The 16,440-nt window shown below is 41.1% G+C and overlaps 1 protein-coding gene across 2 annotated transcripts in view; it reads right to left on the bottom strand.

The window, feature by feature from the left end:
- The window catches only part of elavl4 (ELAV like neuron-specific RNA binding protein 4), a 53,777-nt gene extending 44,761 nt beyond the window's left edge, over positions 1-9,016 (bottom strand). The window contains exon 1 of one of the 2 annotated variants that reach the window (XM_064333327.1): positions 8,649-9,016. In XM_064333327.1, coding sequence (XP_064189397.1) covers positions 8,649-8,933 — 285 coding nt within the window. In that variant the 5' untranslated portion in view covers positions 8,934-9,016. The remainder of the gene's footprint in view (positions 1-8,648) is intronic. The other variant, XM_064333326.1, reaches the window with a different exon arrangement.
- Positions 9,017-16,440: the final 7,424 nt, after the last annotated feature.

Consider the following 16,440-nt stretch of genomic DNA (forward strand, 5'->3'; position numbering starts at 1 on the left):
GAATTTATATATATGTATTTAATATCTAATATGTTTATGCATGGTTTATACCTATGCACCTCCTGCAGAGCAAACTAAGCCACCACTATTTTCACTGCAGTTTATAGATATTTTGTATTTTGTAAGATTGCATTTTTGCCCAATCTTGCTGCTACAGCCCAACCAAACAGGCTTATTCCCAAGGCTTATTCCCTATTCGTATTCAACACCAGAGGAAGCAGAAAATTGGTGAGGATCGTGTTTTTTTGAGGTGAGGCTTTGGTTTATGTAGCTAGAGTGGGTAGTGTTCTCTCCCTGAAGGAAAGGTGAAATTTCCTGGACTCCTGCCTGCTGGCTTGGCTGCGTTTGGACCCACCCATCCCGTGCTGACCCTGGAGCTCCCGTCCTTCAGATAGCCAAGGAGATGCTTCCTAAACTCCGCAGGCTCCTGCTGCCTGCTGGGCCCTCAACTCTACACGCAGCAAGCATGCCTCTCATTAGTGGATCTACACTCTACAGAAAAGAGTGGTCTGTGTCAACCGTATGCACGTGCCGGAGTGTGTGTGTGTGTGTGTGTGCGTGCGTGTGTGTACACATATATACAGAGTGTACGTGTCAGTATGTATCAATAAATTTCTACAGACATTATAACTGCTATGAGCAATACTGAATAACTGTTGGAATAATATTGATTTGGATGGATGGATCCTACCGTACAGTACAAAATGTTATGTATTATATAGAATTTTTTTTTTAAGTTCCTTTATTTAGTTTGAATGCAATACTTTAATATATAGAATACAATGTGCTGTTCACTGTACACTGCGCAACGCACATGTCATAATCATAGGGCGGGGCGGGTCTGACATAAGACCTGGAGAATATGTGTACTGCTCCTCTGAAGGAGGCCCTCTGGGTGGCAGTGGCAGTGCCGGCTCCAGAGGAGGCCGAGACGCATCTGAGATCATTGCATGAGAAAAAATACTGAGCGCCGCCCTTGTCTGTCTGTCTGTCAGCCAGCCAGGCCTGCCCCTCTGGCTGATTCGCTGTGACAGGCCTAGAGACACCCCGCCACCTCGCCCACACCAGCGCCACGCTGGAGCCGCGGCCAGAGCCGCACGTGCTCCCCCCTCTCCCCTCTCCCCTCGGCTCCGCGCGGCCACGTGGGACTCCGCTCGTCTTGAATAAAGGTGACCTTGCCGTGGAGGATCTGGGCACGCGCTGCGAACGCGAAAGCGGGCGCGCGGGGTGCGTTCCCCTTTTAATTCCAGGAGCAAACTTGACATTTTGTTGTTGTTGTTTTTTTAGCGAAGCGCTAGCGTCAGCACCAGGTGTCGCGGGGACATCCCCACAGGTAGCTGGCGGGCCGCAGATCAGCGCACCTGCGCCGGCCGGCCGTGACGTTTCCCGCCCTCAGCCTCTTTCTCAGCTGACCAAGTTCAGACGCGCTACAGCGTGCGCTGAATTACAGTTTCAGGCTGCGTGGGTGAGCCATGCCATTCAAATTCACTGGAACCGGTGTGTTTTTCATAAAGTTATTCGAGTGGGATTGAAAGAGGAATATGCAAATAAAGCTTTTGCTTGCCATTTAGTTCTTTTATGTAGTCCATTCTCTCATGTTAAATCTGGAAAGAAAACAATTCAAACTGCGAGCTGTGAATATCTAAGTAAGAATGTGCCCTTCAACAGTTCGCTATTTTTATGCACAATTCGGCTAAATTTAACGCTACAAAGGAATACAACAAAAAGGCAAAATAAAATGAATGACTTTTCGGTACTGTCCATTCTGAATCAGCAAATGTGTGCATCATCTGTAAGATAATACTGCACACTACTACTAAGCATAAAGCTTATATAAAGGAGTCTCAGCATGTCCATCTGAAGTTGAGGGAAAGGCAATGAATGAAAAACATTCTAGAAAGAACATAATATTTTACACTACTGTAGATTCAGATGACATTTTAATGAATAGGTTAATTGGCAAATTAGCCCTTTAGTGAGCCATTAACATATAATTTTTAAGGTAGCTGACCAAATGCTAAAATCTGAGGCCGCTGATAATGGCTCTAATGGTACGGCTTTTTAAAACTCAGATATGCACATTCATATTTAAACTATAAAGAGGGCCCCTTTGTGTATTAGATCAGAAGACATTAATAAAACCCCTTCAAATTAGATTTCATTTAGTGGATAAAGTTTATCAACTGTTTTAATCCATAGACTTAAAGCAAAGAATATAACTTGGCTCAGTGTTATTTTTTACATAAGAAATTAAACTAATGACCTGTATATTTTTTGTACATTTTGTTTTTCAATGAAACTTATTTAAAAAATGAACATTAAGACATGCAATCACACTGTGACAATTCAGCGCTATTGTGCTTTGTCATAAAAGTGAGATTATTTTAATTTAAAATGAATCGAATTACATATTTTGGCCTAGCAGTTGAGCATCTTCTGTTTTATTAGACAACAGCACGTTTGTCATCCCTTCATATTTTTAGAAAAATGGCATGTCTTCAGTTAATTAGAATTCAGATGCAGCCACAGCACGACTACAAACAATTTAATAAAAGCCTTAAAAATCATAAAACAAATAAATTGCATTGTCTTCCTGTCTTAGGCATTGATCTTACTTTTATGATATTATATCAATACAATTATATTATTTTTCTTGTATTATGTATGAATATACTTTAATATCTACTCATTAATAGGCAAGACAAGGCTTTTCTGTGGGAATGAAAGTACAACCCTGCTGCAATAATCAACTCTAATAGCTCTTTAATGTTCCACAGCAACTGATCTAAAGCCATATACAATAAATGCACTTACAAATATGCATTCAACCATACAAATATGAATATGAGCCCACATACAGTCACACGCTCACACACACACACACACACACACACACACTTACATATGCATCTGTACATGCAAACACTTTCACATACACGCGCATGCATAACTGCACGCACGTTCATGCATGAATGCGTGTGCGTGTGAACAAACATACATACAACATACCGTGCGCACACAGTCTAAAAAACTCTGCGTGAGAAAAACATGGTGTTTTGTAACGATAGACTTAGAGAGATACAGAGGTTCCCTGAAAGTGAAGAAGCCCTCATACGAGGACACAAAGACGGGATTTCTGTTGCAAGGCAAACGCTTTGTGTGTTGAATGCAAAAAAACCCCTTCTTTTGCTTCTGGGTCACAAGCTGCACTTAATGAACGACGATCGAATGTAAAATAGCCCCAGCAGAAGAAACCACAAGGAAAATTAACTTTTCAATTGATCAATGGGGTTTCAAGGATTTGTTTGAAGGTCAAACTGTGTTTTTTTCCCCTCCCAGGGGGCTTTCCTCTCTGCAGCATCTAGATGCTTCCAATCAGCAGCGAGCAAAAAAACCCCATCAATAAGACCAAAAAAAAAAAAAAAACTAATTTATACACACAGCGAGAGTATAATGCCCTGCCAGGACATCAACCAAACCATAAAATTTGAAATGCATTCACAATGCAAGATTAATTTCCAACAGTACCTTGTGGGTATTGTCTTAATTGAAAAAGCTCACAGGGGACTCTCTGTCTTCATACTGTAGGTTGCCGAAGATATACTGCAGGGTGATCCCCATATAAATTTTAGTTCAATATTCTATGATGCAGAATACTGTTCATTGGAAAGGGGGTAGTGTGTATCTCTCTCTTGATATCCAGAATACTATTGTTCAGTGCTGTCATTTGACATTATATCTCAGCCTGTGCTAACGATATAATTAGAGTATATCAATTATTTAATTTATATAAAGCTAAATCATTCAATTAAAATTATACTATTTCTATTACAGGCTTTATATCTATTTTTGAGGAAGGGAACTGGAAGGCCCCAAAGATATATATGTATTCCTGTTTCTTCTGTTGTCTTTAGCTGAGACAAGCTCTCCAGACAGTGATTAAATGTGCCCACAAAATCTCACCTTGTTTCTGCAGGATACAATTCTCATTAAGGAGAAAGACAGCAGTAAAATTCAAGGCGTGGATTACTGTAGTGTTCAACCACTTAATGCTATTAACAGAACATATTTTGTGTTGTGCTATCTGATGTGCGCAAACACATTTTTTTTTTCTGACCATAGCTGTCACACAAAATCTATTGAATTTACAATTTAAGATGCCGTAATTCCTTGCACTCCCCTCGCTGTGGAAACTGCTGTCAGCTCTAAAGCCGTGACCCCTGACCTCTGTGCATTTGGAACACCCAGGCTTGGTTTGCAGATCTGCCTATCAAAAAAATTCCCTGCTTCATCTTTTCTGTCTCTCATTCTTTCACTATAACTGTGTTTCTGTCTCTCTCTCTTTGTGCAACCGGCGGTGAATTTTATCTTTTTTCGACACTCCAGAGGATTTTTCTGAGAATGTGACGAGGCGTCTTTGCAAAGACACATCTACTGACGTTTTTCAAGTTATATTTTCTTTATTCCAGCCAACAATGTCATTTCACTTTTATGCTATGTTGCATGGTTAGTGGATAACTCATCCAGCAACAGAGGCATAAATATGTTACATATCTGAAAGTGCTGTGTGAATGACCTTGAAACGTCCTTTAACGTCACAGCATTGGACCGCTTCGCTAACGGTTAAACGCGATACAGCAACCGATAATGACACTGAGCCTGCTGCTGCAGCTACTGATGCTGCTTTTCCCTTCTTCTTGGGATGCAAAATGCAGATCAGAGGAGCGTGCAGCTTGTGCACAGTCTCAGGAGAAGCTGCCACTCAAACCCAAATGTCTGCGTGAATATCACAGCTCAAGGGACGGAAAGGGAGATGATGGGGGGGAAAAAACAGGAATACAAGAACATTAAAATCAGAAAATCTGTTTCACTCTTCATTTCTGGATTTTTTTAAAATGGCAAAATACTTTGCAGCTTTACGGGTTTGCATACCCTTTCTCTCATTCAGATTTATTCCCTAAGGGTATTCATTTTAAATATGCACCTGAGAATGTGACGGTGAAGATTGGGACCCCAGCCCTGTATTTGTCTGCAGGTTGTATGTGCTGTGTATTTCCAGATGATTATCTAATCTAATAGTCTGTGGCACTCTGAATTTCCACCAAAGGAATTAGCATTGCTTTGTGAAGCTAGTTCCTCTCATAACAGAATTTTTTTGTTTCAGCTTCCTGAAGAACAAAATGTATATATACACATTTTAAAAAATCACTCAAGCATGTTAAATTATCAACTAAATGTTTCTTTAATACATATGTATATTTTTGCCTTAACATGGAAGGAATTCTTTTTTAAAAATCTTGTAATTGAGGAATACAGATTGAGAGCAGCTTATTTACAAGGTATTCACCCATAAACTCATGATTAACCTACCATCATTTTCTGAATCTATATATGCCGAAAAGAGTCTAATAAAAAATCCTACATGAGGATACAAAAATTAATCTCATAAGGTTGTTTTGTAACAACTCTATAACTGTAATTATTTACTTTATAACATTCATGAGGACAAGCAAAATCCCTTGTATTTGCAAATGACAATACCCTCACAACACAGGGCTTCTTTAACAAGGCAATACAATTAAGAAACAACAGCCTTCTTTTATGGTAAAAATATAGAGTAAATAGTAATGGCTAATTCCACTCAGTTTAAATTAAGCATCATGAGAAACTTTCAGAGACAATTTAGGTTATATTCATTATCAACGAATCTCTATTTACATCTCTATTTGCAGATACGATTGGGCATTATATCTCCCACAGTAAAATTTACAGTATTGTATTTTAAATGAGCTTATAATTATTAAAAAAAACACTTGTAAACTATACTTCAGCCAAATATATGTACGCTTCAGCTAAATACATATAACAAATTTGTTTCCAGTGATGCAAAAACACAATTTATGCTACAGGAGCGTATATTAAGTGAGGAATAGCTGTTAGGACCTCAAGTCCAGCTCTGTTGATCACGGTGGGCAAAAACCCCTGGTATGACAAAGAAGTGCTGTACAGCATCATCGCTCCACTGTCTACTTCAGTCAGCCTCGCTCCTCAATTTGTTTGTCTAACTCTTAATCTGGCTCCCATTCGCCCTGCCTCTCTCCATCTGGCCAAGTGTCAGTTATTTTAAATCGCTGTCCACTACCACATATCCAGAGCAACAGTGGCTGAAACACACGAAAAACAGCAGTGATGAGAAGAGCTGTATTCAAACACACCGACACACGCACTGACACAAACGCCCAAACATACACATATATGCTGATGCACTCACAAAAGGCACGCGCGCACACACACACACACACAGGCCTTCTGCTCATTTTTAATTTGTTAAAATATTTTTTCTAACCCATTAAGGGAATATATATACACATATATATATTGATTAGGCCTTTTATGTGGTGCATTTCAAATATTCACAACAGCTGACTTGAGAGAACAGTAAATATCTTGAGCTGCAGACAGGAAATCCAATAACGCTCGGCAAAAGCAAAATTACAGTAAAATTGTGCTCTAGCATGCACTCTGAGAGAGAGAGAACCATGTATATTTTAGAACCTTCCTGAGTAAAAAAAGGTGTGCGGTGTTCAGCTATGCTATTTATTCACGCAGAGGCCCACCTGCGCTGCCACCAGAAGCAGATTAAATCTCCAGCTGCAAGGACTGTAAAACAAATTACCGTGTCCGCGTTCTGCGCTATAAGACGCCATACAGTGGTGACATCCCCTGAGCTCTTTACCCTGCCTGCTTCACGGGAACTCAGGCCAGCGGGAAAGCACCGAGAGGGTTCCTGGAAGAGCCTGCTCTTCCACAGCCCCTGATGCTCCGGAACCAAAAGCAAAACACCAAACCACCGCTCCCCTCTTTCCTCCGGCATACAGACGATGAGCTCTCGTGTGTCCCTCTCTGCTCTTTCTCTCTTCCACTGTCTCTTGCTGGGGGGGTCTTAAGATGACATGGCCCTGTAGTCATTCCAGCGTTTTCTCACCACAGTCAGAGGTGAAAACTCTGCCGCCCTTAGATAACACACCTCACAGCTCTATTCTCACCCCCGCCCCCCACCCCCACCCCCCCTCTACTGCACACTCCCCGTTTTCTGCACCCACTTTTCTGCCCCAACCCTCTGCCTCCTGGCCCTTTCTTTGACTGACATTGTTGCCACTTTCTTTCTTCTTACTTATTAGCAATGTTATATGGAACCTAGACTAGGGTTTTGCCATAACACAATTGGTTCCTTCCTGGTAAGCCAGCACTGGACAGCACTTCCGTCAAAGAGCTCTGGGACAGGACAGTTCCTCTGCCTGGCAGCTGTACATGTGATGACTGTGCAGATGGGGGGGGGGGGGGGGGGGTGGTAAAGGCGGCCACATGCAGTTCTGCACAATAAACGTTGTACCTCTCCCTCTCTCCTTCTCCCCCCTCTCTTGGGCTGAGAGACAAGCAAAGCCCTCTCCGACAAAACCACGGCATCAATAATGGAGGCGAGGTGATCTCGCTCAGGCGTGCAAGGAATATTTATTTTTTGCCGAGTTTCGTCTTATTTTGAATTACAATTCCGTTTGCACAAAAAGGCAAAGCACAGCCGTTCACTGGTGCAGGGATAACACGCAGTTCTTCAGGAAATGAAGAAAGAGCGTTTTTTTTTAGTAAACAGGTATTCTAAAACCAGAGCTACAAATGCCTTGGACATACGATGTCTTCTACCGTGAACATTCAAAATGCTCGGGCCTGCATGAACGACCACACAGGTCAGACCAAAGAGGCGAAAGCGTGAAAGCTTTTTTTTTCGCAATGGCGTGATAGTCGCCGAGCTCGGCCAGCCCTGCCACTTGGCCCTCGTTCGTGACGGACGCGAGTCAGGCTCGGCCCCTGGCAGGCACGGCCTCCCACCAGTCCGGGGGACAGCTGGGAGACGCCGCGACTCCGAGCCCACAGTCAACAATGAGCACACATCTCAGAGAGAGAAAGAGAGAGAGAGTGCGAGAGAGAGTGGGATCGCCAGCGAAAAACACGTCTCGCATGCAGAGGAGAGGCATCCATTACCGCAGGGTTCTGAGGCAGGGGAGGGGACGCCGAGAGGTCCGTAAAACATTTCAGTGAGAGGAGGCACAAATACGCACAATCGCACAATCGCACACAGACACGTGCAAACAAGCGACTGATATCCTGCACCTTACAGTGTATGATTTGCAATTTACAAGCAAGCAATGGATTACAACCACCAAATAAAAGCACACACATATGAAGGGAAAGAAAGAGAAAATGTTTAAAAAATGCATGACTTTACCAAAAAAAAATGGCAAAGGGATTTCCACCTATGCTGTACATACAGCGGATATGATAAGAGTATTTAACAAAGGCATGCAGTAAGCTTGAAACCCTGCTCCTGCATGGCAGATACAAATGGGTGCTCAACCCCTCCGCTGCCCCCGGCCTCCACATGCAGTCTCACACAGTGCTCTCCGCAATATCAAACAAACAAACAAAAAGCAAAATGACCTGCACCTTCCTATTCACCAAATTTCCGTAGACCATGCCCATCAATGTGAAAAAGAGAGAGAGAAAAGCACAGTGGTACTGCTGCTGCTGCCGCTGCTGCTGCAGGCTGTCGGATGCAAGGGCATACACGAAACGGGCTGCTGCCTCCTTACCATCTTAAAACCATTCCACTCCATTTGTGAGCTGGCAGCCGATTTCTCTCGCAACCCGAGCAAATTTCCCCCCACCTGGAGCACTCTCTCAGTGAGCACGAGACGGAGAGCGGCTCGAGAAAGCGGGCATTCCTCCTTCCTGAGAGGCTGGGGCGAGAATGCACGGGCTTCGGCATGAGCAGTGCACTGCAGCCCCACTCCCTGTCTCCTCCTCATCTGTGAGGTCAGAACTGCCCCCTCGTTGGGAGAGAGCGCTGCAGTGCTCTCACTGGCTCCCGCAGCCATCCATCCCTCCGCTCAGGAAAATTAACACCTTCGCTCAGGCGAGCGCGCAGATGCAGAGCCTTCTTGGCGAAGAAATGCTTGCGATGCCAGCGAGCAATCAATCGCAGTTGCAGTGCTCTTTGACTGAGTGAGCGCAAAGACTGTTCCTCTGTCACTGAGCCTGACGATAATAGACTGCTAGCACAGCGCTGTGTATGTAAATTAACCATGCATGCATGGATATTTGGAAACAGTACTGCAAATACGTACATATACGTGAATGTTACAATTGACTGTATTTGATTAATTCCACGGAGAAATTAATTTATAATCAATGGACCTTTAGACCGTTTTTCAACAGTCATATTTGCAAGTATGCTACATCATACGAACATGAACGGTTAACATTTCAAAAGATGTATGCAATTCAAAGGCTTAGTATGAAATTGATGTCGTTGTATTTTGAAATAGGTCAGTTATAACTCTATTTTAACACCCAGGATATTTACCGCACAGTAGGCTATAACAAAATGATCCCGGGAAAAGATAACCGTATTTAATACATCGTCTAAGGAACAAAACCCTATTATAATGAGATATACAGTCCCTCTCTTTCGTACGCCAGAAATCCCGTTGAAAAATCAAACAGCGTGCATACTTCAACGTGTAGTTTCACGAGTGTGCGTTTCGTCTAGCTTGGGGTCCATCAATAGCATAATCTGTAATGGAATTCACACATTTTCTTTCATATAAATCACGGCTGTTGCTTTGTAACAGAACGTGAAAATCACGCGCGTGCGAGTTCAAAACACACATACGCAACACACACACGCACACACGCACAGATAGAGTCAAAGTAACACACACAGGACCACCACTAACAATCAATGCAACGCGCTGCTCACCTGCAGGAGCCGAACGGGGAAATCCAAAATACAATTAACCTCCCAATGTGCAATGCGCACCAAATTTATTTAATACATAAACCATTGAAAATTTAGATTTACAACATGCCATTAACTGAGCACAAGCACTTCCACATTTTATCTTTTGACTGCATCAGTATGGTTAAAATGTCATTAGATAATTTACAGTTTGTTGGAGGCAAAGAGATCTTAAAAACAGTTGCTTACCATGACCATTCTTGTTCAGCGAGTTTGAAGAAACAACAACAAAACGTGTAGATTTGTCTTCAACAAACAGTGTAGCGAATCGGAGGATAAATAAAATAAATTGGTATGGAGGTGGCAATTAGATCGCAGGCGAACCGCTCGAACGTCCCGGGGACAGTCGAGTGCAGAAGGAGCGAACCTGAGTGAATAGATGAGAATGCGGTAGGCGCCGCTTGTCGAAAGCTGCTGAGCTGTAGGTGGAATATATCGTTCCCACGTCTATTCGGCGGCTTTGCAGCAAAGAAAGGGTACAAAATAAAACAAAAAAACAAAAAGGAAGAACCCTCACTGAAACTGAATTGCAAGTGCTAGCGTCCTTTTTTCTACACCCCATTTATGGACCCATCTGTCAGTTGGGTGTAGAATCTCATTGGCTGCTAAGCGGAGTAGGGGAGGTGCGCTCGTGTTGTGTTTAGGAGGAGGGGAGAGAAAGAGCAGGGAGAAGGGGGTGTTTGGGGGTGGGTGATGCCGATGGGACGCCTAAAATCGCAAGTGCCATTGATACTTGCTGCTATAGTATATACTGGCAATGTTAATTTGACCTTTCCACCGGAGGAAGGAAAGGGAGCGCTTTATCCATAGAGAGCTATGTAGTCGGGATCACACAACAAACGCGCTATCCACGCGGCGAGCGCGTGGTAGAATTATACGAGCATAAGGCTGGAAATAGGGGTGGAAGCTTGAAATGCAACGTAAAAAATTCAGTGTGGTCACGGTTTCATTCTCCGACTGCAAGGCACTACTGCAGCCGTATACACTGATTAATGTGACGACCTAAATATACATTGATTAATACTATATTGATTTAAATATGAAGGCACCAGGTAGACTATCGGTTCCTTCGCAATGGATGTCTGAAAAGTCGCAGTCACACATATATACCACACATATGGTAAGACATATTTCACTTAGAAATAGCAGACTGATTCTTTTAAAAAGTGCTGTTTATTGACGCCTCATATTCAAGGTCGCATTTTCCCCAAAAATGATTCGGAAAGCTTTCGGTGATGGCAAGCAATACATTCTACATATACACAGAGCATCTCTTCCTGACTATAGGCGTACCTAGCCTTCATTGCGAGTTACACCAGCCATCAGATGGGTGCTGAGACGTTGCTCATGTTGCCGTGTAACCCTTCCCTTCCTGCTCCGTTCACTGCGCCCTTCTGTCTGTTCAGTAGGCTACGCTTCAACCACATTTGCTCTCCATCGCAGCTGCACGCAAGCGGCATCAATAATTAACACGTAGCCCCAAAGCTCCCACCACTGACAAAACCAATTTCACGTCTCTGGCGGTCGGGAGGCGGGGTTCTGGGGTGGTTAGGCGGGGTGGAAGAACAGCTTTACTTTACCTCGATTAGAGACTCATCCCAGGCCCCGACATAGGCTACCGTGTGATTTTCTTAAATAGGTCTATATACTTGCACACCCAGAAGTTTGTGTGCTTTTCTTAGGTGTTTATTTTCTCCCTTGTGTAGCTGAATGTCTCTTATTATTTTGTTTTATTTATGTCAGTTTATTGAGGAGAGGTGAGAGGGTATAGAATAATTTTCAGTTGGCCAATTCCTTGTTATTATTGTTGTGGTTTATGGATTTAGCTTTGAGATTAATAATGGAGAATTAAAGTAATTCCTGATAAAATATTTGTGTTTTTCAATGAGAAATAAACCTCCCCCACAAATACTTTGTAAACAAATCAAGAGGAAGGGTATGTTCATTGTAAAATACATTTTACAGGGAAACACAACTTCTTTTTATTTTGGTTTTTAATCACAAATGACTACTGTGATCAATCACATATACACTTTGTTTTCTTATAAACATTAACCATAATATCCCAATGAACATTTATCAAGTTTGATAAGAATTGCTTTTGGCATGAGAGCTGCAATAACCAAGTAAGTCATAAAATATGAATCACATGCACCTTGACATCCAGACAGCACAGTCTAATTCAATAACCTGGCCTGGTTTGTCACCTGTGGTCTAATGCAGTTATTGTAGGTGACTGTGGGGAATCCCCACAGCTAAAAAACATAAAATAAAAATATGTTAAGATCATTTTATAACATTACGTTCGTATACTGTATTTTGGCCCCACATATTTATTTATACAGCTATATTTTTAACCTGAAATATGTAGGAAATGGCCTTCTATACTGTAAGAGCATTTGACATAAAACAACAAAGCACTGACAGAAAACAAATTATATTACTTCTTGACATGGAATTGAAAATTTGAGAATGAGAATAAGGAATAATATTTATATTTATACATTTGGCATGAGAGCAGTTATACCTCAGAAAAATAATATAATTCTTTTTCCTCACCTGGGCTTGTTTAAATGCCCCCCAAGTCCCGTTATCTGTGCTAATTTTTGCTTGCTTAAATTTATGCCACTGAAGTTGATGCATTAGCTGGTTTTAAAAAAAAATTATTTGTTGTTTTCCATCACGCACTGTCAAGACAAGAAGAAAAGTAGTTGCTCTTCTGAGTTGCATGCAGTTTTTTTTTTTTTTTCAATTACTGGGTGATTCTCACTGCTCGGAGAAACTTGAGTTAGTCCATTAACCTCTGTGCGAGTTCAACAAACTCCAGTTTAACAAGCGCTTATGGGAAATATTATAGCGCTCTCCACAGTCTCCGATCCTCAAGCGCTGTTAACCCAAACCTCAACGAGCCAAAATATTTTCAGCAGCACCGTGTTCTGAAGCGTGAACTGCATGGCCGTGAAAAAAGAAAAAAATTAAAATATGTATTTGGATAGCAGGTGTGGTAGCCTATGCACAAAAATGCAACTATTCTAAGCAGCTCTAAAGCCCTCCATTCTCCACACTTCACCTCTGCCCCCTCCACCTTCCTGAGTACTAAAGCCTATCACAATAATGTGCTTGAAATATTAATGAGTGCTAAAACTACTGCCAAAAATCTCGCTACCTGCAATTAAAAATAAACAAAGCTCCGGTGTTTTTTCAAACCTGGGAACACATCTGCTGGGTGACTTTTAATTAAGGAAAGAATGAAATCTCTAGTACTCTTTCTTTTTTCTTCTTCTTTTACTAACAGAAACGGAGCACAAACATTCTTGTTTCACCAAGGGTTAATAATCCTGGTCCAGCGACTCAAGCCTTGTTTCACCTTCTATTCAAAGAGAAAATGAAGGCAGACAGGTACGCCTATTGTGCAATCCCAATTCCAATTCACCACTAGTTTTAATATCCCTTTTCTTCTCTAGAGAACACATTTAGTCAGTCAATAGGTAAATATGAATGGAAGACATACCGTGTGCATTCAGGAGAAGAAAACTTCCATTTATTCTAGGTTTACATAAATTACTGTTCTGTCTGGGTTCACATTTTATGATCATTTATTTGAATGCTTTACAGAGAATAATAGCAGATAATATAATAAGAATGCTGTTTTGATGCTAGTGGTTATATCCACTGAAATTAAAACGTAAAGATGTTGAAGATTAAATCTCAGTTTACCACCATATCATAAGCATTCTCTGCCATACACAGTGCTGGAACACCCTTATCCTTACAAGCTGGAATACTGCAAAAGATATTGTTTTGTTAAAAGCAAGCATCACACCACAGGGTTATTCTGATTCATCCAATTTCAAAAATTCAGAAATATTTATGCGACAGCTCCCTTATAAAGGCTGCCAGTTTTATTAATATACCGCGTGTCATCTACAATTCTCTCTGGTTGTTTTGAATACATCCCACCTCTGTAAGCAGGAATTCCTGGCAGTGACTGGACGCAACATGCATTTACATGTTTAATTAGGCTGTGAGTGATTAACTGTAAGGGCAACACTTTACAATAAGGTCACATGAACTGGCATTATCTAATGTAGTTGTTAACTACTGAAAAGTTAATCTGTACAGCTCTGTTAATGTATGTGTACATCATTAATTCATGTTAACAACTACATTAGTTAATGCCAGTTCACATTAGGATTAAAAAACAGTTAATGTAATTGTTAATGGAAAATGAATGAAAAGTTAATCCTATGTTTTGCTCATGTATAAATAATCATGTAACTAATACATTAGTTCATGTATTTGTTAACTACTAACTAAATTTCATACTTAATTAATGTATTTGTACATCATTAATTCATGTTAACAACTACATTAGTTAATGCCAAATCGTGTGACCTTATTGTAGTGTTACCATGGTACATTAGAGATTAACAGTCACATATCTAATTCCAACCATTGATATAACACATCCAAGAGATGGCGGGGGACTTGAGAAGGAATTTTCACTGCTCGGACAACCTGGCTGGATTGAAATATCTCAATGGACAAACCACAGATGAAGGAGCTTTTCTACTTGGGTCACCAGAAATGCTGAGCAAGTTATTTATGTGCAGCTCCATGGGGATTTGGTCCTCTGCAAGCATGCTCAATCACCTCTGTGTGAGTGCAGAGGTATATGCCCAGACATTTCCCAACTAGAGATATCCCTTAAGGCTATAAAGCATGAAAGAAGACCAGCTCATCCTTTACATACTCATAACATATGCTAGCTGTATTTCCTGTGCTGCTCCTTAATCAGGTCTTTAATATAACTTTAGTATGGTCTCAGTGTTTCCCAGATGAATAGTCTGGAGGAATAAACTTAGAAAATAGCTTGCTAGACGAATATAAAATATAAACAAACCATTATTACATTATAATATGCTGTTCATATATTTTTTAAAATCTAATATAATTATTTTTATAATCATTTGAAACTGTTAATGGATATTACCCAAATATGTCAATAAGGCTCTGGATGATTGGCACTGCACCACTGATACAGTAAATTGTTTGAGTGCCACTGAAAAAAGAACGATATCATGATCTAGTTAAAACGTTTTAACTGTATTGCATGTTTACTTTGAATGTATTGTATTACTAATGTATATTGGCCTCTGGTAGAAGTCAACAATTATTGAAAATGTTTAAACTCAGGCTAGCCTTTGGTAGGATATATTAAACATGTAGGAAGCACTGTACAGAGCCTGACAGCTTTGAAAATGAATCTTATGCTCCAGTTGTGTGTGTGTATGTATATATATATATATATATATACACACACACAACTGGAGCATAAGATTCATTTTATATATATATATATGTTCAATAGTCACTGCAAGGTCAATTATTTTTATAAACAAAGCGTTTCATCTTTCAAGTGGCTTTGTAAGTTAAATGTAGATATTTCTGTGTGATGCTTCTTGGGAGGTTGGCCAGCAGTGCAGTTTCTTGCCTGCAGATATCAGCATAATGTCAAATGCCCTCTTCCTGATTGATTGGTTGCTCGGCTACATGGACACTCTGCCCCTCGGCCCCTCACTGACACACCCTCTTAGCCAGACCTGGGTCAAATACGTATTTGTTTTGGATTCAAATACTTTTCTGTGCTCAATTGATCTTGCCTGATGCAATTGAGCCTGCCAATGTGACCAGAAGGCAGGGTTTGCACTTTTTTGAGAGTATTTCATTGGTTCCAGTACACCAGGCAAGATCAGTAAAGCGTAGAGAAGTATTTGAATCCAAAACAAATACGTATTTTACCCAGGTCTGCTCTGATCCCACACATCACGTGTCCTGAATTAAAGCACACCACCAGCACTCTTCCAGCATGTTTCTGGCATCCATTTAAATCCTGCCATTTTTAATCCTTCACTACAGAGGGTGTGCCTTTTCAACTGGCAATGAGGAGATTCAGGTTTGTTCATTTAGAATATCTACAGACATTGCATGTTTCCTCAACACAACAGCTAGTAGTTATGCACAGCTATTGATACACATATCCTCACGAGTCCCAGAGTTTTTATTCCACATTTTTTGCAACTTTTGCTATTGTTCTGATGCAACCCTGCTTCTCCAATACAAATACCACAATGTAATATCATTATATTCAGTAGACACAGTGCTATACAATCAAACCATTTGGCAATGTCACACTGATTTTTAGATGATTCTACAGCAGGAGAATATTAATTCATTGAAACGACAAGCTCAAAGAAGCCAAACATCCGACAGTCAACAAGCCAACGACAGACATGGACTAACGCTGATTAGCACCTAAGGTTCAGTCTCTCCTTGGATCCATTCAGCTCTGTTCAGAGAATGGTAAAAAAAAAGAAAAAAAAAAGAAACAAGGGTCCTCTCCCTCTTTTTTGCCTCTGTACACACGCTGTGACACTTCTTCTGATGAACACTAACCGGATTGGAAGAGTCATCTGCCACCTGCTTTCCTGGCCCATTCAGCCCTGAGCCAGCAGCGGCACCGACGCTTCCACTGCAATCTGTTCACCGCTCACTTCCCACCACACTTAACCTCTGAATTACAG

The sequence above is a fragment of the Anguilla rostrata genome, chromosome 4, assembly GCF_018555375.3.
Source record: "Anguilla rostrata isolate EN2019 chromosome 4, ASM1855537v3, whole genome shotgun sequence".
Lineage (NCBI taxonomy): Eukaryota > Metazoa > Chordata > Actinopteri > Anguilliformes > Anguillidae > Anguilla > Anguilla rostrata.